The sequence below is a fragment of the Pectinophora gossypiella genome, chromosome 5 (genome assembly GCF_024362695.1).
Source record: "Pectinophora gossypiella chromosome 5, ilPecGoss1.1, whole genome shotgun sequence".
Lineage (NCBI taxonomy): Eukaryota > Metazoa > Arthropoda > Insecta > Lepidoptera > Gelechiidae > Pectinophora > Pectinophora gossypiella.
Genome location: NC_065408.1, coordinates 14,303,878 through 14,331,777, shown reverse-complemented (window position 1 = coordinate 14,331,777; position 27,900 = coordinate 14,303,878). Strand labels below are relative to the sequence as shown.

At 37.4% G+C, this 27,900-nt stretch overlaps 1 protein-coding gene across 3 annotated transcripts in view; it reads right to left on the bottom strand.

Moving 5' to 3' along the window:
• The window catches only part of LOC126367012 (uncharacterized), a 326,060-nt gene that overhangs the window by 156,168 nt on the left and 141,992 nt on the right, over nt 1–27,900 (bottom strand). For all 3 annotated transcript variants that reach the window (XR_007566431.1, XM_050010366.1, XM_050010365.1), the window contains exon 3: nt 22,819–23,014. Coding sequence is in view for 2 of the 3 variants with exons in the window: in XM_050010366.1 (XP_049866323.1) it covers nt 22,819–23,014 (196 nt within the window). In the remaining variant the exon portion in view is untranslated. The remainder of the gene's footprint in view (nt 1–22,818; nt 23,015–27,900) is intronic.

The following is a 27,900-nucleotide window of genomic DNA, read 5'->3' as shown; positions in this document are numbered from 1 at the left end:
CGAAGGACGTACATTGACCAAATTGGAGATGTCCTTAAAACAAGTTCAGTACGATCTGAAAAATTCTATAATTCAATTAAATTAATTTAATTTTTTAATGTTGAATTCTATACTAATGTATTTTTAATGTGATTCAAGTGCAATAAAGAGTTTTTGTATTTTGTATTGTATCTGCACTAAACCGGCTTGCGTGTATGTAACGATTGATGAATGTGGAGGAAGCAAGAGAAGTGCGTCAGGATCGAAAGAAATGGAATTCCATGGTATCTGCTTACTTCGGTGTTAAATTGGCGTGAGTTTATGCATGTATATTCTTAGATGATGATTTACTATTTTGTTTTATCTATTATTATTTTTATTTTTGTGTGCTGGTTTACTTTTTAATTTTGAAATTGCGAGTTTTTTTAGTTTTTTTCATGTTATTGATAATCTTATTTTTCTTTTTGTTTCTTTTGTCATTCATTGTTTATTTTTCTTGTATTAGTTTTTCTATTGTTTTCTTATCATACAGCCTATTGGGTTACACTGTAATGTTGTATGTACCTTTATAAATAAATAAATAATGATAAGCAGCTGGATGCATTTTCCTTTTTCTCCTTTCTCGACAAAAAAATAAATACTTATAAGTATGTGCGTGCATGCTATTCACCATCCGAAGTATTTTACTACCTTTCATCTTAGCGTTTCGATATGCTTGTAAAATTCGTTACGCCGACACTGTGTTATTCGAAGCTTTCTTCTGCTATTAATAGCTATAGTTATCCAAATGTAGCTTCATTTGTCTACAGTTTACTAATGTTACTATAAGCTTGACGGTATATTATGAGCCATTTGTTTAAGTATATACAGGGTGTTAGTGACATCGTAACGAATACTCAGGGGATGATTCAGGCCATGATTCTGGGTTAATATCAAGTGGAATTTTTCGTCGCAAAATTCATGTTTTTTTTTTAGATTTTTTTAAATTATTTTCAATTCTATACTTTTGCGATGAAAAATTCCACTTGATATTAACTCAGAATAATCAGCTGAATCATTCCCCTCAGTATTCGTTACGATGTCACTTACACCCCACACAAGTACATACGGTAGCCATACAAGTAGATATGGGTGTTAGTGACACCGTAACGAATACTGAGAGGGATGGTTCAGACCATGATTCTGAGTTGATATCAAGTGGAATTTTCAGTCTGAATATTCCTGAAAATTTTTGTGTTTTTTTTTTAATTATTTTCAATTCCATACTTTTGCGACGGAAATTTCCACTTGATATCATCTCAGAATCATGGCCTCAATCACCCCTCAAAGTTTTCGTTACGATGTCACTAACACCCTGTATAGTTAAGTTCAGTTTCTTATGTCTAATTATGTTATTATGAAAGTTTCACGGCGCTTGGCGCTTCTGCTCTGTAATGTCAGTGGAGTGTAAATAAATACATAATTAGAGAGATGCCACACTGGCGTTGCCGCTCCGTTGCGACGTCGTAACTCCGCCGTTTTACATTTATAAATCACACACAACGACATGCCACACGATGCGTTGCGACGTCGTGACACTCAATATGGTATATGCAGAATGACGGAGATCGGACATCGCAACCAATGAAATGATCACTCCGGGGAATGTTCTAAACATAACATAAACAGCCTATATACGTCCCACTGCTGCACAGGCCTCCCCTCAATCAATACTTCACCAATAGCTTAACGTGCTCCTCCGAAACACGGGAACATTTATTAAATAAAATTCATTACCTTACTTTTAATTAAGTACTCTATTTTATATCAACTTTTCTTACCGTTAATAAAAACGCTATTTCCGTAAAGTAATTTATTGAGCCACAAATACGTCAAATTTGTTCCTGCAACGTAAATCGATAAACAAATCTATCATCCTTATACCTATTTCTACTTATTTTCTTAGCAAATTACTTGCATAACGGCATCGAAAAATAAACACTTAGAACTTAGAACAACTTCCTAAGATAGCATACGTTATAACGTAAACACGCATATGCAATTACCGCGCATATGCTAAGAGGATACTCATACGCAGTGAACGAGATGCGCTGTGCGCGCAGCCGTGAAGGTCGCGACAGAATATGCTATATGATATAACACAACGAGTTTCAGACATTAGTACTTTTATTTATTTATTAAAAATAAGAAAACTAAGAAAACCTACTTACAAAGTGAATGTGTCAGATTATAGCACAATTTTTAAATTAAGAATAATAATATTAAGTGCCCTATCCTTTGACAATATGGCGTCTAAACCAAGCGGGGAAATTAGTCGGGTTTCCGATGACATCAACAAATTGATACATCATTTTCGTTTATTCATACATTTTCCGTTTTTGCATTTTTTCATTGATTTTGTTAGTCGCGCAGCTATGGTGTCGCGACCACAGTGTTTAGGTGAGATTGGGCCCTAAGTCTTTTGTTGAATAACATCAAAAAGAAAATAGAGAGCTTTTTCTTTTTATACCTCTGTTTTAACTCTCAATTGCAATGAAAACCAATCACTCTTTGTTGAAAATACAGACTCATCCTATCTCATTTTAAACAGACTTTTTGGCACTAAATTTAACATTAAATCGTCTGAAGTGTGTCGTCTTCTTCTCTACTATCGTGCGGGTTGTGAGGTGGATTACCAACCCCATCAACCCTGGTGTCAGGGTTACTGTTGACCCGCCAAAGGCTCACATGGCTCATGTAACGACTACTTACTTACACCAGTAAGTAGTAACCGGGACCAACGGCTTAACGTGCCAACAGCACGGATCATCTTACTTTTGGACAATCCTGTAATGTCCTAACCAAACTAAGGAGCATAAAGTGATTTCTGTGATATTTCCCCACCAGGTTTGAACCCGGGACCTCCGGATTGTGAGCCCAGTGCTCAAACCACTGGACCACGGAGGCCGCTAGTATGTGGTAATTTAAAGTAATACCATACCCCGGTCACTTCATTCAAAATACCTCGTTTTACACAGACACTACACATTGGCGTTATCGTACACGCGCATCTGTTTGTGGGATATCTGACGCCCCTACGATTGAAGACTAAAGTAAGATCGAGGGGGTGAGGTAAACCTAGCTCAGCCGCCGGTGGGGAGCGGAAAGTTGCCGTTCTATACGTAGTATTATTCCTTATTCTATGGTAATAGTAAGTGTATGGTAAGATGGTTCACTAGAAAGTCAAATCAACTTGTGTCTATAAATCTTAAACACTTGTTCAGTCTACACGTTTCATTATAACTCAGTGATATGTTAACTCTTAACAAGCGCGTTTTATTAGGACATCGAAAAGCTTAAAGTGTATTGAAATTCATTTCAATACATCGTATGCTTATGCTAAGTATATTGTGTGATGAGTTTCGATATTCAATACTCGTTATATGTAGAAAACTAGAAAGTTGTTTTCAATACTGTACGTTATTCAATAATATAACATAAACAGCCTATATACGTCGCACTGCTGGGCACAGGCCTCCCCTCAATCAACCGGAGGGGGTATGGAGCATACTCGACCACGCTGCTCCACTTGTTTCAAAACATACAATTTATACGCTTATAATATTGTTTTTTGAGGAGCTCGGTGGCGCAGCGGTAAACGCGCTCGGTTTGCGATTGTTGAAGTAAAGCAACTTTCGCAGAGGCCGGTCATAGGATGGGTGACCACAAAAAAAAAAGTTTTCATCTCGAGCTCCTCCGTGCTTCGGAAGGCACGTTAAGCCGTTGGTCCCGGCTGCATTAGCAGTCGTTAATAATCACCAATCCGCACTGGGCCCGCGTGGTGGTTTAAGGCCCGATCTCCCTATCCATCCATAGGGAAGGCCCGTGCCCTAGCAGTGGGGACGTTAATGGGCTGGTGATGATGGTTAACCTCTCATTTGCTGAGATAAGAGGCATAATAGTTTTCACATTGTGTCTGGCCCTGATCAGTGTTTCCCGCATGCGAAGGGTTAAGTAACAATAAGTACGACTTTTAACTGCTTTTATTAATGACGCCACAGGACAGTATTTCCCTACAAATTCCATAGAAAATTTTCGTTTTGACGTTTCGTAAAAAGTATATAAGTAATTTGACTAAGTTGTCAAATAGCCTATTCTGTAGGATACATTTTGCAGTGATTATATTCTCTCTGGTCCTACAGTCCTAGTGAGATAGGGCCCTAAATGTGTTTTTATATGTATGTGTGAATGTTTATTAGAAATATAAAGGGAAGTCTAGAATTACCGTGGTAAATAAAGTCACTTTCATAAGTTATCTTCATGTTGTAAACTTGACATAAGGATGAGAGTTAACGGGTAAGTAATAGGTAAAATAACAAGTATTAATAGTTGGAGATAAGTACTATAAATAATAGGCTAGTTTACAACTAGTCAAAGCAGTTACTTTTTACTAAACGTCAAACACGAAATTACTATGGAATTAGTATGAAATTGCTTGCGCACTGTGACATCATTGAAAAACGTGATAAAATGTCGGACTTATTATTACGTTTTTCTTGATTAAAATTCCTAAATAAGTTAAATTGAAAAATGAAAATGTTTTCGTTAGTGTTAGATCTGTCTTTATTTAATAACCAGAATGTCATAATTTATCTTGAACCTACTTATTACACGACCCGATTATCTACGTATTACTACTGCTACATTTTACCAGTGAATTGAAGTATCAAGTTAATCCCAACACTAGAGGTGCGTAACAAAACCTGCAATTATACGTAGTATTTCTCTTTGAGTTAAACAGTGTCGCGGGAACAGGTTATAGTACGCGACAGTAACAGCCTAACAGCTGTGCGTAATAATAAAGCAATTTCTCTATTCAACAGTGTATATGTTTCAAACTTTTTCGCGAAATGTCTCACCACCATCATATCAACAGTGGCTGCAAGTTGTCTTTGATTACTTGTGGCTCTGCCCACCCCATTAGGGATTACGGGCGTGAGTTTATGTATGTATGTATGTGTTCGAATGATGTTCTTGGTACTTGGGCGACGATAAATAAGATACTCAATTATCTGAACTACGTTTATTAAAAAATATTTTGGTCTTTACATTAGCAAACATATTAGTACTAGGTTACAACTTATCGTGCGTGTGGAGGGAGCGCGAGGTGGGAAACAACTGCCGTTACAAGGCAAAGGTGCTGAAACTGCATTATTCGTATTTCCCCTTTTTTTTTGACGTGACTTATTGTAGATTTGCCGCAGATGGCATTAACTACTTGGCCAGACAAATGGGGAGTGCTGAAGGCTCTCACCCGGTACAACGTTTAAGACAACAGCCCTGAGGGTGCCCAGTTGGGCGCGAACCTCGGCTCAGGGCGTCGTCTGAGAGGAAAAATATTTGAAAGAATTAATCGACCCTAGTGGGTCGATAGCGATAAGCGCTGAATGAGGGAAATCGTCGACCACGCCGGCGGGGTCGGTATCGGGAGGCGGGGTCGGTATCAGGCCGGCGGGGTCGGTATCGGGTTCGTATTTCTCGGAACTGTGTCCCCACATATGTATGTAACTATGTTACAACTGAATACAGACATTATTGAGTTTGAGTTGAGTTACATACATACATACATAAACTCACGCCCGTAATCCCAAATGGGGTGGGCAGAGCCACAAGTAACCAAAGACAACTTGCAGCCACTGTTGATACGAAGTCCTAAGATGGATATGATGAACCTTATGGTGATAAGGGATCAGCCTATCGCCCATAACATTAGTCCATCATGTTAGAGGACGCAATCCCTCTGTCGGTTTTTACGACATGCCCGGGAAGACAAGCAGCTGAACGTGTTCTATGTTTTTTATTTGCTCCCAGAACAGCATAGAAGCATTTGAGTTGAGTTATATGAATAAAAAAACTAAATATTAGTTTTTCCTTTGGTAGTAGGTATGCATGCGCGAGGAGTGGAAATCTGTTATTCAAGCCTACATCCCAACAGGGGATAAAAGGATTAGAAGAAGAAGAAGAGTATGCATGAAGACTTTAGTGACAGTTGTGTGTCAGGATCGTTGTGGAATTCCGTGTCACTGCCTACTCCATCAGGAAATAAGCGTGAACTTATATGTCTATTAGTTTATCTACAATATCTAGATGAGTTATCAATACAGAGATCGAAAGCTGCACTATCGGCGTGTTGAATATATTAAGTTCAATTTATGTATCTCGTCGACAGGCGCAGTGGCTGCATAATCAGAACAGTTACTGCATATTGATGATCAATAACTCTGTGTATAGATAGTGATAAACAAACTGTTTTCATAATAAATTAATCGAGCTTTTAACACGCGCATGCGTCCTTTTTTGTGTTGGTAGAAGACAATAATTTGTAAGACGATATTTAAGCCCAATCTCTGTCCTTTGTTTGGTAAGGACTTTTCAGGCTTGAATCACCTGATTGTCCGAAAAAATAAGATGATTCCGTGCTTCGGAGGGCACATGAAGCCGTTGGTCCCTACTATTAGCCGTAAAAACACCTCCACCAACCCGCAGTGGAGCAGCGTGGTGGAGTATGCTCCGGTTGATTGAGGGGAGGCCTGTGTCCAGCAGTGGGCCGTATATAGGCTGTTTATGTTATGTATGATATTTAAGCAGTCACTATTTTTGTTAGTTCATTTAGGCTACTTGGTCGGACAAATGAGGAGCGCTGAAGGCTCTCACCCGGTACACAATTTATGACGACAGGCTTGACGGTCTCATTTGGGCGCGAACCTCGGCTCAGAGCGTCGTCTTAGAGGATAATATTAGAAAAAAATAATCGAACTTAGTACGTCGATAGCGATAAGCGCTGAATGATAAATCGTCGACTACGCCGGCGGGGTCGGTATCGGGGTTCTGAAGATAGGAGAGAGAAACATATCACTCAATTCGAGATTGGAGATATCAATTTTAAAACTACTTAACAACGATAACAACTTCGACAGCTCCGAGTATTAATGGTCAGTCAAATTATTATAAACCGGATATTACACAGAAATTCACTTCTCTACCACCTTATACGTCCATCGTTAAATTGAAACCGATTTCGACGAAATACCTACTAAAGGTTTCTACAAACAGAAGCGATACCGCGAGCGGTACCAACCGGGGTGCGATATATTATAGATAACTTTATGATTTCTGTGTAAATGGCAGTATTCCCGGCAGTAAAATGGCGCAACAGTTATGTAAAAAGAGCAATAATATTATCTAGATTAAAGTACAAAATCTTAGAAATCCAAATAAACTAAGACAGGAGTTTACTCCTAGAACTACAGTTTATTATAAAAATTGACATTCTATGTGTGTGAGAACATATAACGCCATTCCATCCTATATTAAAGAGCTACCCCATCTAAAGTTTAGATCCCAACTCAAAAAATGGTTAAAGGGAAGCAGTTTTATAGCATAAGTGAGTTTTTCAGTTTATAAATAGGTTTTTTTTTCTTTTCTTTCTTTTTTTATATAGATAAGTGTTTTTGTAATATTTTTTAGTATTTATTATTGTATGTCACAACATGACTAAATTAATGTGCTGAGCGCTATAAGCTTTACTTCCATCGATATACTTACCACATAACATACATACATACATTGGCCTTATACGTCTGTTTCAGACGAGTTATGACGTCATTGCCTCGTACAAATAACAACATTAGGGAAAAAAGCAGATTAAAGACTTTTTTTTACATCAGGAACATTCCCGATTTGGGAACATTCTCGGGAATGGCGCATCACTGAACAGTAGGGCTTGTGAAACGTGATAAAATGTTGTCACGATTATTTTATCGATTCTGACTATATAATTATGTCGTTTTATCGATTGGTGCTAACATGTGAACCCAAGTTATATTTTTCTGTCAAAATACAAACAAAATCACGGGGCACGCATATTAGGGAAAAAACAAACTTATCGATTTCGACAAAAATTATTCGATCGATAATTTTATCGCGGTGCGCATGTTAAATATACAGGACGCTCCGGATGTCACTCTATATGCAGCTAGCTACATATAATTACATAGTATAAAACAAAGTAGTTTTTTCTGTCCCTATATCCCTATGTACGCTTAAATCTTTAAAACTACGCAACGGATTTTGATGCTGTTTTTTTTAATAGATAGAGTAATTCAAGAGGAAGGTTTATATGTATAATAACATCCATTAAATAGTGGAGAAATACTGTTATTTTTGAGGTTTTTAATGTGATGTCGATAATAATTTCATTTTTTCGCGGCTGGTCGCTATTTAATAATAAAGATAAGTCTGAATGGGCAGTCGTTGAAAGTAAAAGTGATTTTGGTAAAGTTTTATAAGCGTTGGGAAAGGCGCCGACATTGCTATGCAGGATTAAAATTGTATATTGGAAAATTAATAAACAAACCGAATGATTTCGATTGCGCTGGAGTTGTTAAATGTGTAAGTAATGTGAGCTTTTAGTATAATATCAGTATGATCACCACATAAGTAGGCACTTACCTAAGTAATTAATTAATTAAGATTGGAATTTGATTTCAAGTTAACAATCGTTCCTGGGGGGTAAAAAAGACCACATCAAAGCAATTCATCTACAAAAGCAATATTGCAATGTGACATTAAAATTTGCGCATATAAAAGTAAGTGCGCAATGCAAACAAATGTCAAATAGCAATATTGCTTTCTTAGATAAATCGCTTCGATGTGGCCATTTCGACCCTCCAAATCATGACAAAAGTTTTCGTATCATTTAATTGTCTTGGAAGATACATTTCAGTTGAAAAATGTGATATATAAAATATGATATAAGTTATAAGGATGATTTTTTTATGTTTTATAAAGATAACATTATACTTTGTTTTGCTTACTTACGTTGTAGGAAAATAACAACAAATTACTTTTGTTTCGTTTTCTGTACTGTTATTTAAAGGTAATAATTTATCTAGTTGTCTCTTTTCTTTCAGTATAATAACGCGTTTAGGATGCTGTTGGGGCTGCCGAGATATTGCAGTGCGTCCGGCATGTTTGCGCAGGCAAGTACAGATGGCTTTCATGCCATCATTAGAAAAAAAAACTGCCTCTTTACTGCACCGGGTCCGGACCAGCTCCAACAGTCTCTTAAACGTGGTGGCGGACAGAATTGACTGTCCCATTGTGAGGCATTGGATTGACATCCGTGTCTCACACTAGGTTTGTGTCGAGTTAATTTAATATGTGCTTACTAACATAGTATAAGTCCCTTGCTAACCATTATGGATGTACAAAAGTCCGAAATAAAGTTTTATTATTATTATTATTATTTTCTTTGTTTGTAAGGAACGGGATAGTGATAGTATTAGGGATATCGACATCTATCTATAATATTGTTATACTAATATTACTTGACAAGAGCTACGGTTACAAGTCCCGTCCGAGACAGTTTTTTTTTTCGATTTATATTTGTCTATTTATCTTTGTGAGTTTCCCTAAGCACTAAGTGCTATAAAAACAAAAATTACTTTATAAAAATCGATTACTTAAATTATAAATATTTATCATATCAATAGTCATTACAAATGTAAACTTTCCAATGGTCTTTATAATAGCCGCATTAATTTATTCCAAAAATGGGTACGCATTATAAAGGTATTTCACCATTCGCTAATTGGTTTGGTAAAAGTAAAATTTGTCCAAATAGGATGCTATGAAACTTTATTGCACTTTATACCCTTATTTACCATGTTGTAATAAGTAATTATATTTTATGTAATTACTTACATATCGTCAGGAAAGCTTTAGTTTTATGGTCTGTGGAAGGAATAGAATGGTGGGTACGTACCTAATTCTTCGTACGAAATAACATCTCATTAGTGTAAACTCTATTTATCGTAAAGTATTTACTTACCTAGTTAATTTCTTTCTCTTCTGTGCATTATTCCCATTTGGGGTAGCTAGAGGTACTAAGTACATACTTCCTTATAAGTACATACTTGTCACGAAATAATTTTTAACCAACGTAATAGGCGATAAACCGTATCGCCGTCTGTAATGGTCGATATTCAAATTTATTTTAAAAATAAATAAGAATGTCAACCAAATGAATCTGTTCTAAATTCAAATTTAAAAGTAAGATAAGTTTGTTGTTTTTAAAATAAATAACAAAGAGCCAGGCCATAAAAAAAAAACAAAATAGGAAATATTATTTAATCAAAATAGTTTATTCTAAATTCAAAAACTGAGTTATTATCAATAATTTATAACACTTTATTAGCAGGAAAGCAGCACTTTCGTAGCAAATAAACTAAAAGAGCGTATCACATTTCATTTGTCTGTGTTCCATCCTGTTTTGCGGACTCCCACAATTTGCGTGACCCATTACGCTTGCATCGCTATCGGGGTCGGCAGCAACAAGCTATTACTAACCGCCCGATATTCAGAACGATACAAAATAAATCATGTCAATGTAAAGTTTACCTAATATTTAATGTTATTCGTCATTAGTACTACTTACATGAACATTGGCAACCCTGAAAATAAATCAATAGCAAAAAAGAAATAAGGAGGAAATGAAATCGAAAACGTTTTGGAAGAGACTTGAACTCGTAGCAGAAACATAAAAAACAAAATCCTTTAGGTATTAAAAAGAAAAAAGTCAGCAAAAGGAAACACGTTCCGTTTGAAAATAGAACGCAAACTATGAAATAAAATACGAGCACAATATTTTGTAATAGTATTTTATGCAACAGTTGTATAAGAAGGGTCAAAAAATGCGAGTGGCGTGAGTTGCGATGTGAGCCTTGGCGAACATCGCAATAAGAGACGCCACGAGCATTTTTTGACCTAGTTATACAACGTTGCATACAATACTTTTTCTACGACGACGTCATTTTTCCTTTTTATTTTATACTTTTTAGTGTTTTGAAACGAAACACAAAAATTTTCCAATTTATTTTCCAACGCGCGGGAAAATGGCGGCAAATGTATACTTTTTTTTATAGTATATCTATGGCACCAAACAAAGTAAAGGTGCCAGTTTCCAGGTCAAAAAAAAAAAAAAAACAACAACAATGCTTTTTTGGCGACATTATAGTACAGTTACACTTTGTAAACAATGCTTTTATAGGCCATAGAGCGTACACTTTTTCAAAGAGTTTAATTATGTATGTACTTATATTAGACTTTTTGGTTATTTAAGTGCCAGATTAAAGTAGAGGAGTAGAAAAAATACATTTCATATTTGCTGTTGGTATTAGTGAAGACGTTTCCGTCTGGTCCTAAGTGCATTTGTCACAATCATAGCGGTCCTGTGACACGTTCTATCGTTTTACCCAGCCAAGTATTTGACAGGAACAAATTTATTTATTCTTCGCATTCCGCAAAGTTAAAGGGTGTTCATGACTGCGAGCGGAAAGCGACTTTGGAACTGCTAGTAACTATAATCTATTTTTGTACACATTTTTTTTGTTATTTAAAAATAAATTCAACAAATAAGATAACCAACTCTATCATCATCTCCCTAACATTATCCCGTTTTTCACGGTGTCCGCTTACCTAACCTGAAGATTTGACAGGTCCTTTTTTTTACAGAAGCGACTGCCTTCCTGACCTTCCAACCCACGAAGGGAAAACCAGCCAATATTAGGTCATATACCTCCGAAAATGCACTTCTCGGGAATGTGGGTTTCCTTACAATATTTTCCATCACCGTTGAGCACATGATAATCAAAAAACCTATGAAATACGGTGTCTTTTGTATTTAAAATTCTTCTAGGACTTCTAGAAATACAGTCATATTTTAAGACTAGTTTAAAAATACCCGGATTAAGGTAAGCTTGGTGGAGTTAAAAAGAAAAGAAATTAAAAGTAATATATCAAGGAAGGATTTTTAAAATGAATAGCTTTTATGCATGAACGTATTTTTATGTTCCTAGTTCAAATGAAGACATCAAAAAGTTTAGTGTTGTATTTTAAAAATTGTTTTAATTTTTTCAAAACGTTACCTGCACGAACTACTTTTAAAGACGGTTTTTTTATTGAAAGATTTGTTTTTCGAACCACGTTGCCAGACGGTTTTATGTGATTGTTATCATAAGACTTATTTTTGTTACTTTCAATTCCTTTCTTTTACGATTTCGTTTTATGAACTATTAAAATTTTCAAGTTTAAGGCCAATCGCAGATTTTGCAGAGAGGAGCGAGTTGGATGAAAAAATATCGAATGTCTCACTTAAAGAGGGTCCCATTAATAGAGATGGAAAATAGTGGTAATTTCAGTTACGGAATATTAATTATTAAATAATATTATATATAATATTATTATATATTTAATATTATTAAAAAAAATAGTCTAAGTAAAAAAGGGTAATTCACCCTCTATCCCAATTATACAGGTTGTTATGTAAGAAAACAATCACAAATGGTGTCTACTGTCCCACTTACCAAGGTAATTCGATACAAAAGTGGCGGGACTTTAGCATGACTCCTAAAAACAGTGATTTCTCTGTAATTCCTGTCTTAATTATTCAAGTTTCACTGTAGTATATATCAACTATTACACACTAGACACACACACACACACACACGCACGCCACGCACGCACGCACACACACACACACGCACGCCACGCACGCACGCGCACACACACACACAAACACACACAAACACACACACACACACACTAAACTTGAGTAAACATTGTATGCGGCTCAATATTAACCCTGTCACCGGGTAGCTGGGGTTGGTCGTCCACCACACAACCCACACTATAGAAGAAGAATACTATGTATTATACTTCGTGCTTCGTTCTCGAGATTAGTAACCTATAAGATGATAAACTTGAACACAATGTAGTAACGCATAGTGACACCATTCATTGCACACATAGTTGAAAGCATATAGAAAAAAAATAATAACAAAAGTAATTCTTTTTTTTTTTTTTTTTAAAGGGTAGTCTTATATTGTCTGCCCCACTCGAATAGTCTCCGCGCGCTTCATTCGCTTTTGTGTGCTTCGCCATTCTGCACGGTTCAAATAATTGACCTATAATTCGAGAAAAAACTCTTAAAATACAATAGTTTTACTAGCTAATAATGTCCAAAAGACACAGTGAGGATATTGGTGACGTGAATCACATTAACAAATGTCTAAAAACATTAGAACGCATGATAATGCGTTCACGAAGACCTCGTGCTCGAGTTATTGAATCATCATCGTCGGAAGCGTCGTCACGGGAACCATCACCTACTTCGAAGAACCCACAAGGTATTTCTTAGTACAAACTTTCATAATTTTCGTCAAGTTCGATATTTAAATTTTTATTATGCACGGCTTCGTCAGACACTTTAGGTGTTTATCTCGCCACTGCATAAAACAAGGTCAAGGTCAAAACATGACCAACAATCTGCCTGTTCTAAATTCAAATTTCGTTACGGCACAATCGGCAATCGGATAACTCTTTGGGAGTTTTTCCACCGCCACAACGTGCTCAGATTCAAATATATAATTATATATTATATAAGTACCTAGATACTTATAACCACATACCTACTATGCTCAATCGGTTGACTCTCTGGGAGTCCTCCACGAGTACGATATAGGTATAGATATTTAGGCACCTTTTTTGTTCACACGAATAATTCCTCAGGAATTAAAATATGTTTGCGTGTTTTTCTATGGGAAATACACCTTACATTAATTTTCGAGTACAGAGACGTCTGTGGGACTATCTCGTAATCTCGGAGTTTGCTGACGTATGATTCTGTGGGAATCATACCACCCCCTAGTTACGACGCGTATCTTTATACGTGTATATTTTTGTCAAGTACGGCGTTAATCGTCACTCTACACGGACCTAACTCTGATGTCGAACCGGGACCGTCCTACGCGGTGCCTGAGAGGACCGCGACCGCCACTGCCGTCGCCGCCGCCGTGGGTGAAGCTCGGACTACCACGAGTACACCACCTGCTGCAGAGAACGTCCTAGATAGCGCATTGTTAGAGATTCTCGGCGATGACCCCTCTGCAACCATACAATATGGACCGGATATACATAAGGACCTAGCATCCCGTTTCGAACACCTTGCTACAAATGGGTTAGATAAAAATGTTCGGAAGGAACAGATCGACAAATATCCTATTCCGGGTAACTGCGGCCTCATCGGCGCGCCTATACTCAACGCCGAAATCAAAGCCGCTCTGCCCGATAGTATGTTCAAGAGGCATAAGGCTATTAAGGCCCGGCAGAAACAACTCGCCACGGCTATTACTGTCCTTGGGGCCGCAATGACTGACCACATAAGTAGTGCCAAAAATAAGGATCACGAACTCATTAAGAAATTAATGGACACTGCTCGCCTATTATGCGACATCCAATATGCAGAATCCATCACTAGACGAAACTTTGCAATGTTTTCCCTTAAAAAGGATCTAAAAGAAAACTTAAGTACTTCCAAAGTGGATAAATATCTCTTCGGAGAAAACTTAACCGATACCTTGAAAGCGGCTAAGACAGTAAACAAATCGGGCGCCGAGCTTAAGGTGATAAACAAGGTGGGGAAAAAATCTGCTGTTCAAACGCTGAAACCTCAGGGAAACAAAGGTTTAAACTGGAAAGCTCCAGCACCGCAGCAGCGCAGGCCGACGGGAGCCGGGGCCCAGAAGAACCGCGAGCCTGCCACGACGACGTGGACGAACCGCACGCGCGCCGCCGCCTCCAGGCCGTCGTCGCCGCCGCGCCGCCGCCGCTACTGTACGCGGTACTGTACGCTGGACAACTAGCACAGTTTTACTCGCAGTGGTCACTTATCACTTTCGACCATAATATTTTGAATACAATTCAAGGTTATAAAATTACCTTTGCCCGACCAGTCGTGCAACATTATGTACAACCGATCCCAAACTACTCTAGCAGTGAAATGCAATGCTTTGAAGAGGCTATTAATAGCCTACTAGGCATCGGCGCCATTTCAGCATGCGAACACTGCGACGGACAATTTATATCTACTTAGTGTTTTCCTGCGCCCAAAACCTGCGGTCAAATGCGCTTTATATTAAACTTAAAGAACTTGAATAAGTTTATTGACACAAGTCACTTTAAGCTAGAAGATATTCGTACATCAATTAAACTAATGTCACAGGACTGTTTTATGGCCACTGTCGATCTAAAGGACGCCTATTTCTTAATAAAAATTCACGAAGATTCTCGTACTTGAGATTTATGTGGAACAATAATAAACTTTATGAGTTTAATGTGCTACCATTTGGGTTGGACACGGCGCCTTACCTACATCTTTACTAAGTTAATGAAGCCTGTAATCAGTCTACTTAGAGCAGCTGGACATATTTCCACAATATACCTTGACGATATTCAATTGTTAGGAAGATCATATCTTGGATGCTCTTACAACGTGAACTCAACTATTAATCTACTTACCGCTCTTGGTTTTATAATCAATAGGGAAAAAAGTCAGTTGACCCCTTCAACATACATACATACATAAACTCACGCCCGTAATCCCAAATGGGGTGGGCAGAGCCACAAGTAATCAAAGACAACTTGCAGCCACTGTTGATACGAAGTCCTAAGATGGATATGATGAACCTTATGGTGATAAGGGATCAGCCTATCCCCCCCCCCTTCAAAATCATGTAAAATTTTAGGCTTCATCTTGAATTCACGTACTATGCAAATAACTTTGCCCCCAGAAAAGAAAACACATATCAAAGCAGAGTTACAAAAAATCATAAACATTACTCGGTGTAAAATTAGAAAATTTGCTCAACTTATAGAAGTCCTATAAGTGTATATTGTGTCTGCGTGTCCCGCAGTGGAATATGGAATGTTATATACAAAACAGTTAGAACGGTGTAAGTATTTAAACTTACAACCTCATGATGACTATGACAGGTATATGAAAATCCCGGAAAACTTACTCTCGGATTTTCAAGGGTGGCTACGTGCTATAGAGCCCTGCGCACCGTATTCGAGACGACTGTTACGCGGTTGAAATATTTTCTGACGCCTCAACTACGGGGTGGGGCGCGGCCTGCGGGGGTGACACCGCGAATGGGCCTTGGTCACAGTCGGAGCGCGGGATGCACATCATGCAACTATCTCGAACTTTAGCTGCTTACTTTGCGATTAAAATTTTTGCAAAACATTTAGAAAATTGTCCAGTTTTAATTCGCATAGACAACGCTACTGCGCTATCCTACATTAACCGCATGGGCGGGATTCAATTCCCACATCTCACTGACATTGCTAGACAGATCTGGCAATGGTATGAACATAGGAAAATCTTTATAAAGACTTCATATTTCCCATCTAAAGAAAACATCGTAGCTGACACTGAATCCCGACGTTCACATCCAGACATAGAATGGGAGGTAGAAAACTCTACTTTTGACCAGTTAGTTTCACAGTTTGGTTCTCCAGACATTGACCTGTTCGCCAGTAGACTGAACAAGAAATGTGAAAACAGGAGGAACATTCACGCGAACCTTACCCTGGCTGCCGGAATATTATCCGGGCAGCACTATCGCGACGGTCCGTACCAGCCTCGGCAGTAGATATAATGATTAGTTCTTTAGCTGATTCATCTTTTAAACAGTACAACACCTATATTAATAAATGGTATGACTTTTGTAAACAAAATAACACACCTTTATACGATGCATCAATATTTAAAGTCATGGAGTTCCTTACTGATTTATTTAATAGTGGCAATCAATATGGTTCGTTAATTGTTACTGGCAATAAATTTATTTTATTCTTATTCTTATTCTTAAATTGCTGTAGAGCAGCCTTGTCCTTAAATTTAGGACCCAATATATCGACGGATTATCGTATTCAAAGGTTCTTCAAAGGTGTGTTTAGGCTAAGACCTACTATTCCCAAGTACTCAAGTTTCACTTGGGACACTGGGTGAGTGCTAGATTTACCTGGCTCTCTTGTACCCTAACGAGGCCATATCAATGGAAAAACTTGAAAAAAAAAAAAAAAAAAAAAATGTGTAACATTACTGGTACTGGTTACCGCCCATAACCCTGTCGAAAATAAATATTTATAACATTAAGATGTTTCCAGATATTAAGATTGTTATCAAAATTTCAGATCTCATCAAAACTTCGAAAGTCTGTACGAATAATCCAGTCCTTACCTTACCTTTCTTTTTGCAAAAACATGGGATTTGCCCAGCCAAGTCATTAATTAGCCATATAAATAGAACGGCCTCAATTAGAGAGTCAGATTACCTGTTTATCAGTTTTAAACGGCCTGATAAAGCCGTCACCACACAAACACTCAGTCGTTGGATTCATTGGATTGAAGATTATTCGTTGGATTAAGTCTACACTGAAAGATTCTGGTGTGGATGTGTCAATCTTTTCAGCACATAGCACGCGCCACGCTGCCACATTCCAGGCATACAGCGCAGGGGTTAGCATTGACCAGATTCGAAAAACTGCTAGTTGGAGTCAAAACTCCACCACGTTTGGAAAATTCTACAATAGAACCATCATGACCACAAACGAGGCAGAGTTGGCTCGTGCTATATTAAATAATAATTTGTAATTTTATTTAGTTTGTAATCATCTAGGCACATTATAATAATAAGTACTAGAAAATTATACATTTCATCTATAGTTCGTTATAGTTTACTGCGATATTTCCCGAACCTGCTCTCAACATCTACATTGTGTTCAAGTTTATCATCTTATAGGTTACTAATCTCGAGAACGAAGCACGAAGTATAATTAACGGTTAAACGAACTTACCTGTAAGTGAAGTTCTATCGTAATTATACGAGTGCTTCGTTCGAAGAGATTAGTAACCCCCGCCCGCCCTAGACCCCAAATCTGTTCTGCAAATATCGCAGACAGAGCCCTAAACTAATGAAGCGCGCGGAGACTATTCGAGTGGGGCAGACAATATAAGACTACCCTTTAAAAAAAAAAAAAAAAAGAATTACTTTTGTTATTATTTTTTTTCTATATGCTTTCAACTATGTGTGCAATGAATGGTGTCACTATGCGTTACTACATTGTGTTCAAGTTTATCATCTTATAGGTTACTAATCTCTTCGAACGAAGCACTCGTATAATTACGATAGAACTTCACTTACAGGTAAGTTCGTTTAACCGTTAATTATTAATTGTTTTACACAATGGTAATTCATGACTCGGGTATAATAAAATATTTTATAGCTTCAAGTGCCAAGACTGCAATTTTGTAATAATGTTTTCAAAAAATGCAAGTTTGTATAAGTACGATGTAAGTATTTGAAAGTATGATGAGAAAACGTGTATAAGACAGTACTTATACATGTAACAAAAATAAAATTGCTATCCCAAATTCTAGACTAAGTAAATTAAATTCATCTTTTTTGGGGTTGTATAGGTATATACGTTTTTACAATAAAATACCAGACAGTAAAGTCAGAAAATAAAATTAAAGCTCATGTAAAGCTTGTTTTATGTAAAAAAAGCTTATTATAAAATAAATGATTACCTAAATGACAAAAAAATGCCTGGTATTAAATGTGTTCTTCTAGTTATTATTATAATAATAGTTATTATTATTGTAATGTGTACCTACAGTGATTTAAAAGATGTGTTGCTGTTACAGTTTCTTGCCATTTCTTCTCCTCAGCCATAACACCTTGCGAAATGTCGTAGATTCAAAAATGTTAAATTGACCTTAAACAAGTTTATCAATGATAATTACGTTGAATAAATTATTCTGACTTATTAAAAAAAATGTGATATAGGTATATTCTATGGGAAATAACATTAACAGGTTTACCTACATGAAGCAGTGTACTTTATTATACCTAAGTTTCATGTTACCAATGATTTTCAATAAGTACTTTACAAGCGCAACATAATCATAAGTCTTAAACGTAGGCGTCCAAAAGCCTTAAATGTAATAAGAACCTTACGTAAATAACATTTAAAACGACACAATTCAAGAAACCACTTAAAGCAACATGGCCTTATTATCCCAATAGCAACAATACATAGGACAACGATCGTCCTTGCAAGGCCGTGGGCGCTGCAACGCGTTGGCGTGCGCTCGCGCATCAGGGTTGTCACCCGTACTGTATTATGTTGTTATCGTTTATATTTGAGTTGTGTTGATGTCGTGTACATTATTCGTCATAGGACACGTTTGTTAAAAAAAATAAAAAGTAATGCTCCAAATTCAAATATAAAATTTAATTTAAACACGTAGCATTCTCCATTCTTGTCTATCAAAGGCAAATTCTTTCACTTCGTTGTAAACACGGCGTTCACCTTCTCTTTAAAGTGATCCATGTAAGCTCTTCTTGGTCTTTCCTTTCCTTTTTTTCCTTGTAGCTTCCTTTGTATGATGTTTTTAATAAATTGGTCGTGGATAGGACATTTTTACTCAGCATTTTCCAAAAATACTATATGAACCATTTGTGTTTATTTTTTTATGATATGTGGAGAAATAGGTAGGTATATAGGAGGCCTTTTCTCAGCAGTGGGGTCAAGTAAGGTAATAATAAATAATTAAAATTAAGTAGGCAACCCTACCGCGCAACTCACCTGCCAATCGTGGGAAATTATAATGGCCGCGCGTTAATTTATGTTGACTTAACGCCGCGCGCGCCGATCGGCGTTTGTGAAGGAGTAACGTTACAATCGACATCCTGGTGTTTTGTTGTTTATTCTAGTTTGTAAATGACTATGTCTGTAATGGGTTGGTAATTGTTTGTTTATTTTAAAGATACCTGTGGATGAGTGAATGTCAGCATACTTCTTTATTTTCTATATACATAAAAACATGAACATAAACCGCCTATATTTTTCCCACTGCTGGGCAAAGACCTCCCCTCAATCACCCGGAGACGGTATGGAGCATACTCCACCACGTTGCTCCACTGCGGGTTGGGGAGGTATTTATGCGGCTAATAGCCTGGACCAACGGCTTAACGATATACCTACAACCTTTGTAATTTCAAAACTCGCTAATTTGCGAGAAGCAGCAAAGCGCAAAACTTGTTTATTTCTAGCAGTTTCCTGTGTATTTTGAGATTTCTTCTATCATAGTCATGTATTATTAGGTTTTGTTTAAGTGTTAATTGTATATAATTTGTTTTTGTTTTGTTTGATAAATCTAATTTTGTTCTGTAAGTATCTAACTGTTTTGTTTATGGTGTATTAAATAAAGTTTTTTTAGTCAAAAATTCGAAAATATTTGTTCTTCAAAATTGGCTTACATAGTTAGCGCTTTTTGGACGTCAATAATTAAATTACGTATTATGCAACCGGCTGCAAAACTATTACCACATACGAAGCTGTATCGCTGAGGGAAAAACGTGGCCAGAAAACCTCCCAGCACAGGGTCCTACTCCTACTGCTTCATGTTTTCCTTTCTTTCAGTCCAGTTTGTATTGAATATAAACATAAAATACAATGGTATTCCAATTGCAGAAGGTGGAAGGAAATTGAAAAATAAAGAGAGTTTATGTGACTTATTCACAGAAACAGTGTTTTATAAGCTCCCTGACAGAAGCAGGCCTGTCCACATACGCAGCACCCGATAGTTAGTTTCATGTTGATAGTACTAGGGCTTTTTATTAGTGACGTGTTAATTTTAATGAAGGGTTTTTTAAAGTAATCTATTATCATAGAATAAATAATACTGCGTACAGAACGGTAGCTCGCCGTTCCGCACCAATTTGAATCGGGCGCTTACCTCACCCCCTCTGAGTCTTACTTTAGTCTTGAATGACAGTAAGTCGGGGAGGAGTAAGGGGAGCGCACAGATTGTCTGTCTCGCTCGCACTTACGCGTTATACGGTACAAGAATGAGTTTTTTGTTTAGAGTATCTAGGGTATGCTATTATGGTCACATTATCGCCAAAATAGTCTTTTTCCATTATTTTTTTATAGTTGTTGTCACCTTTTTCGATATCGCTTGTAATTACAATCGAGTACTTACATTCGGATTTTTATACATAAATAAGCAGGTACATTTCCGCCTTTAAAAATACTTAAATCAGCAGCTTCCGTGACAAATAATGAATACCTACTTATTGCTAAGGTTTCCTCGAAAATATTTCTTTGCAATTTAATGTCTTACACAAACAGAAGCGGTTTCGGATCGGGAAGCGAAAGACGCGTCGCGATCGGATTTAAGTATGTGTTCAAATGCTAACAGCCTCGGTGGTCTAGTGTTAATAGCGTCGGTTTCTCGATCTAGGGATCCCGGGTTCGATTCCCGGTGGAAACATATGACAAAATTCACTTTATTATGCTTAATTTGATTCGGACATTGCAAACTGATCACCTGATTGTCCGGAACCAAGATGATCCGTACTTCGGAGGGCATGTTTGGCTGCCGGGCCCGGTAACTATTTAACTTTTATTGTGTAGTCGTTATATGACTCATATCAACAGGCGGCTCAATAGTTACCCTGATAGCCGGGTGATGAGAGAAAAGAAGAAGAATACAAAGTCTTCATCATCATCTCTTAATTACCTAACCTGAAGATTTGACAGGTCCGGTTTTTTACAGAAGCGATTGCCTGTCTGACCTTCTAACCCGTGAAGAGAAAACCAGCTCAATACAGATTAAGTCACAAACCTCCGAAAGTGTATTTCTCGGGAATGTGGGTTTCCTCACGATGTTTTCCTTCACCGCTGAATAAGTAATAATCATTTATGATCCAAACATGAATTAGAAAACAAATTCGACAATCATTGGTTTAGGCCTGTGCTGGATTCGAACCTGCGACCTCAAACTGAGAGGTAAGCGTTCTACCAACTGGGCTACCACGGCCAACTAAGAATTCAAATTGTTACATAACAAAAATCTTGGCTCAAGAACGCACCGTATACCATCTCCTTTCAGGAACGCACCGTAATCTTTGACCTAACATAACCTCATTTTAGAAGTTAGGTACCTGTATTACAAGGACATATTAAGAGAGGATAATACCCACCTAACAGGTGCTAATAATGTCTATTGATGTTATTTATCGACAGCAAGATACCAGGGAAGTAATTATAGGTTAAGTTAGGTTAGCTTAAACGTCGGGTCTCAAGTTATGTCGCGACGTTGTGATTTTCCAGTAATTGTACGAGTAATGAAAACAAATTATGTAAGTATTTCTTCCTGTACAAGCAGATTCGATCAAGTTCTATAGAAAGTGCTGTTGTGGATTCCGACATTAGGTACTTGGGGATTGTTGTGAGGTTTACTTCGTTGGTTTACGAGCTAGGCAGCCTTGGGAAGGTAAGTAGGCGAAACAGCTCTCGTTCTACTCATCCCCCTAACATTATCCCGTTTTCACAGGATTTTGAAGCACGAAGCACCCAAAATGAAATACATACTGATATTTCCTATTTACATTTACGTTTGTACTTCTAGTAAATAATACTAATTGTATGATGCCTATCAATTAGGTCCTAATATGTTTTTCTATAAGAGGAGCTCGGTGGCGCAGCGGTAAACGCGCTCGGTCTGCGATTGTTGAAGTTAAGCAACTTTCGCAAAGGCCGGTCATAGGATGGGTGACCACAAAAAAAAATTTTTCATCTCGAGCTCCTCCGTGCTTCGGAAGGCACGTTAAGCCGTTGGTCCCGGCTGCATTAGCAGTCGTTAATAACCACCAATCCGCACTGGGCCCGCGTGATGGTTTAAGGCCCGATCTCCCCATCCATCGATAGGGAAGGCCCGTGCCCCAGCAGTGGGGACGTTATGAGCTGATGATGATGATGTTTTTCCATAATGTTTTACATTATTCAAAAACTGTCGTAGAACACCAAGCCCGATAGCGTAAGTCAGCGAGGGCTTGACCACAGACTCCCGGGGCCACACAAATAAACATTAAATAAAAGTACTTACCAAGTCCACAGATGAGGTAAGTCGGTGGGGGCTTGAGCACGGAGCGCGAGTAGGCCCCGCGCACGGTCTCGAGGGCTCTTGGGGCCCCCGCGACCAAGAGGACTCCCGGGGCCACGTATCCCGCGTATCGAAGCTCCGCCGTCGCCGCGGCCAACGCCCCAGCCCACCAGCATTTCGCGTTTGCTGCCAGGAAACTCTATGGACAAAGAAGATTTACATTAATTACATTACATATATATAAACACCCCCATATCAGTGAGCAGAGCAACTCATTATATTCATCTCAACGTTCCAAGATAGACAAGGATGAACCGGTTATCAGCCCATCGACCAAATAGATAGGTAGGAGTTCATTTTTTGAAAGGACTTTGCGACCACACCATAGAATAAGGAATAATGCTACGTATAGAACGGCAACTCTCCGCTCCCCACCAGCGTCTGAGCTAGGCTTACCTCACCCCCTCGAACATAGTTTAGCCTTGAATTGTATGGAAGAAAATAAAATTACCACACGAAATAATAAATATACGTATATTTTAAATAAACGTGTTTTGATCACTGGCCAATCACAGCTGCGGCTTGCTGTCTTAATTAAAATAAAGCTTTCAACATATCAATATTCAAATATCGAATCAAAGTCACGTTATATTTGCAAATAGGTTATAAAACCATTTCAGTTACTAAATAAGTGTATCCTTTTACCTTACGCGCGAAATCGAACCTTGACCGGTTCGGTCAAAAGCTGGCATTTTGCATGTTGTAATTCTGCACTTTACGTCTGTACAGCTTTTAAAACAGGTACAACCCGAGAAATTCGTTTACCGATATAGATTGAGAAATTGTTTTAGTAGGTATACAGGGTGTTAGTAACATCGTAACGACAGAGGCGGATGATTCAGATCATGATTCCGAGTTAATATGAACTGGAATTTTCCGTCGAGAGTGCGACATTTTGTCACGTTTTTCTATGACGTCACAGGTTGCTTTTTCATACAAGTAATTTCGTGTTTTGACGTTTAGTAAAAAGTAACTGATTTGACTAGTTGGAAACTACCCTATTGTGAACTAGACAACCGCGTTAATAAATTAATACCATAACATAGAATAAGGAATAATACTACACATAGAACGGCATCTCCGCTCCCCACCAGCGGTTAAGCTGGGTTTTCCTTACTTCCCTCGGTTCTACTATCGTATGAGCGACTGACGTCACACATATAGATGCGCGTGTACGATAACATCTATTGATGTAGTGGCCCCGATTCATGCAGACATCGTCTAAGTTTATTTTAAGTTATATCCGTCATTTTCATATCCGTCGAAAAGGAAAGGGACGGATGATTCACAGCTCTTAATTTTAGGAAGAATGAGTAAATGAATGAATAACCCGGGCGAATCAAAAAGGTACGTCGCTGGTATGCAATCCGTTTGACGTGCTGTCTACTTAACTGTGTCGGGTTATTGACTGAAGTAACATTTTTAGACGGCTGTTTCAGATTTGAGCATAAAATTGACGTGTGTTCCATAAATTTTATGCTTGTTGATTACCCGTCCCTTTTTCTTCTCGGCGGATAAGAAAATGAAAGATATAAGTAAATACCATCTAATCCATATTTTAAGTTTACAGGAATTAGCACCAGTGTCTGTGTAAAACGAGGTGTTGTTTGTGAAGTGTCCGGGGTGCGATTACAATATACTTAAGTACCTACAAAATATCAACCTCACCAAGCCAGCTTCCAATGAATATAAACCATGAAGTTGCAAAATCAAGGCATTAAGTATGTTCTCAAGTTGTTTATAACGCAATAAATAAGTACAATAGACAGGCGATCGAGATCAGTTCATTCCTTTAGTTCATTCATTCATTCGGAATGAGATTGAACGGCTAAATAGTATAGCGCTGTAATTTTCCCGCGGTAGTTGGGCGGACACAAGATGTATGAGATAACTGTCGTTATTTATAATATAAGTATTTAATAGTTATACAATCTACACATCTGAATTCGAATCCAACATTCCATAAAGGATAAAGTGCAGTATTTTTCGTTTTTCCAGAATACTGAATTGGCCTTTGATAGACACGAATAGAGAATGCCACACCGATAAAAGCGTGGCTTCTTAAATTAGTGGAATGAATGTATTTTTATGCATGACTTATTTGTAGATTTTCCTCGACTATACATATAATAAAAGTGCGAGGAGAAAACCTTTTATCCGTTTTACCCGATAGCGGCAAAGCAGAAAGAAAGTTTACGAGTCCGACCGCTTTGTATTTTTTTACCTACCTACTTAACATCCGAACATACAAAATACTTTTTTCAGTTATGGTACCTCTGTGTATCTTTGCATTCTTGATTAGCGATTTTCCGCTTAATCTGTGACAGTGTTTCACCAGCTTCTATAATACGATGGTGGAAATAATTATAGTGTCGCCTTTATAATGTGTCTGTCCTGTCATCGCATCTTGGTCACTTTCCCTCCTCTTATTCGGTTCACACCCAGGAAAATTCTAATCTACATAATGCTTGGTAAGGGACTGTTCTCACTACTTTATAGGTACACCTTCTTAAATCATAAGTTGCCAGTAAATTTGATGGAGACAACTTATTGCGATGACATGTTTACAAAGACAAATGTTGAGAGAATAGAACCCACAACACATTACGTTTTCCCAGGATCCACTTACCTAACCTGAAAATTTGCCAGGTGCGGTTTTTCACAAAAGCAACACACACATCACATAAATTTGTCCGACCAAGTAAAAATAATTCCAAGGAAACATATCCAGAATATTAAACGTTTAGTATCATATGAATTTACTTTTCTAGAAGAAGGACAGAAAAACGGATTTTAAAAAACCTGTTTTGTTATTCCTTATTCTATGCCATAGCGCTCTGGATGTTGTGAGGTTCAGAGACAAGCCCAAAAGGAGATGGGACTGGTGAAACTTCTACGTGAAAAGAAAACTATGGTAGAAGAGAGATAGGCTAGAAAAATACTAATATCTACTGATAACCAAATAATGGTGACATGTTGGAATCCCGTCTCACGTAATAAATACTTTCATCGTAATATGGGGAGGATAATCTACTGACCAAGTTTGCGCAGCCCCTTACACTAAGTAATTTACTATTTATAGTTAAAACAAGTTTTCTCCCAGGGCACAATCGTGATGGTTAATGATACCGCCGTCAACTTTACGACTTTGTGATCTATTAAAAACATTGGTGAAAATCCTGTAATTGCCGTATAGATTATTATGAAAGTTGGTGCTAATGGGTTCAAAGTGAGACACGCTTAAGTGGAGTATTTTCTTGTTAAATGGGTTTAAATTGATACTTAAGTACTTATATTCTACATATTATACATTACATTTATGCTAAACAGTGTAGCAATCACGGAATAGTTGGGAGTTGTAAAGTCCCTAACGCGCATTTTGTATGAGAACCGCTGTCGCCGGTTCAACCCCACTCTCTTTTACTACTGCTCCTGCAGAGAGATAACTACAATAGCTCTACTGCTTCTCAAATTCCATAGCCACTTTACCGGCAATGTATTTTTTATATGAAAGGCTGCAATTTTATCTTTACTTTTTGAAAGATACTGCAGACAAAAGTATTTTTGTTTTAATAAATTGATAAGACCTACCTACAACTTCTTTTTCCTTTTTAAGGGACAGGTTAACATCGTAAGATGCCTAAGATACCTACATCGAAATGTGTACAAACAGCATAGACATTTTTTTCTTAAATTTTCTCCGAGAAGGGGCGGGCAAAGGAACATAGCCATACAGCCTAGTCACTCGATTTTTTCTTCAACACAACCAGGATGTGACTGATGCAAAAAAGGATGAACTGCTAAACGTTTTTGACCATGCACGGTATCGAAAAACGGACTGTCTCTCGCACAAAAACTTTGAGATGAGATCACAGTTCGGAATACCAGACACCAACAAGTTGAAACAACTTGTCAAGTCATTAAGTAGGTATGTAACCACTTGATGTCATTTTGACCTCATGATGTCATTTTGACCTCATGATGTCATTTAGCTAACATTAGCCGAAGGTGTGAGTAAAGTGCGACTTTTTGAAGGCGATCTTGTCTTATAAGTACCATTAATTTGAGTTAATAGTCGCTAGTTCGCAAGTCTAAAGGTTATTTTAAGTAAAAATAGTTTTAAAAGTGTCTCAAATATCAAAGTTTTCGATAAATAATGCTTCTTCTATCGTGTGGGTTGTGAGGGGGATAACCAACCTCAGCAACCCTGGTGTCAGAGTTATACTCGTATTGAACTGCCAAAGCCCGACTACGTACTTACATCAGTAAATCACATAAAAATAAAGCAGTAAGTAAGTTATATGATTAGTCAGTGGCTTAAAATGTTATAGATTCAAAACAAGGAAAAAAATAATAAACATACTGTTTATTTACTTCCAAGCGACACACTTACAGCCGTAAGTTTAAATGTTGTAATTAGTCTTAAATGTTTTTTTTTATCTGTAACGGTGGCGAAAGAAACTTAAGAAAAGAAAGTGTAAGTATATTTACTTTTACAAATGCAAATAAGTTCAGAATGCCAAAAGTGTCACCATCAAATGGGCAAACTTAAAATATACTTAAAAAGTTATACTTGATAAGTTTTTTCAAAAGTTTTAAGTACTTTTGTACCTAATTAATATGCGAGTTTTAATTTAAAAAAAAAAGTTAAATCATATTAAGCGCAATCGATTAAACGTGAAGACGCGTCTACATAACTGGTTCCAGTAAAGGTTAAATAAACAGCTATAATCTATAATCAGTTATCGATTATCATGATCAATGAATATTTCAACTCGTATTATTATTCAGTGTCAAAAACGCAATAATCTATAATCCGATTTTCGAATTATTTCTATTGAATAATCGGATTACATCTGACCTTTAAATTTTGGTATTGAATACTCGAATAATAGTTATTTGTTCTACTCTATTACAATCACATTGAGTTTAAAATTGTTTTTTTACTAATGGGATGGGTTGACAAGAATTTGTTTTTCGTGATCCTAAACATCTCGTTGCAAATAATTCTCAGCTGATGTGATT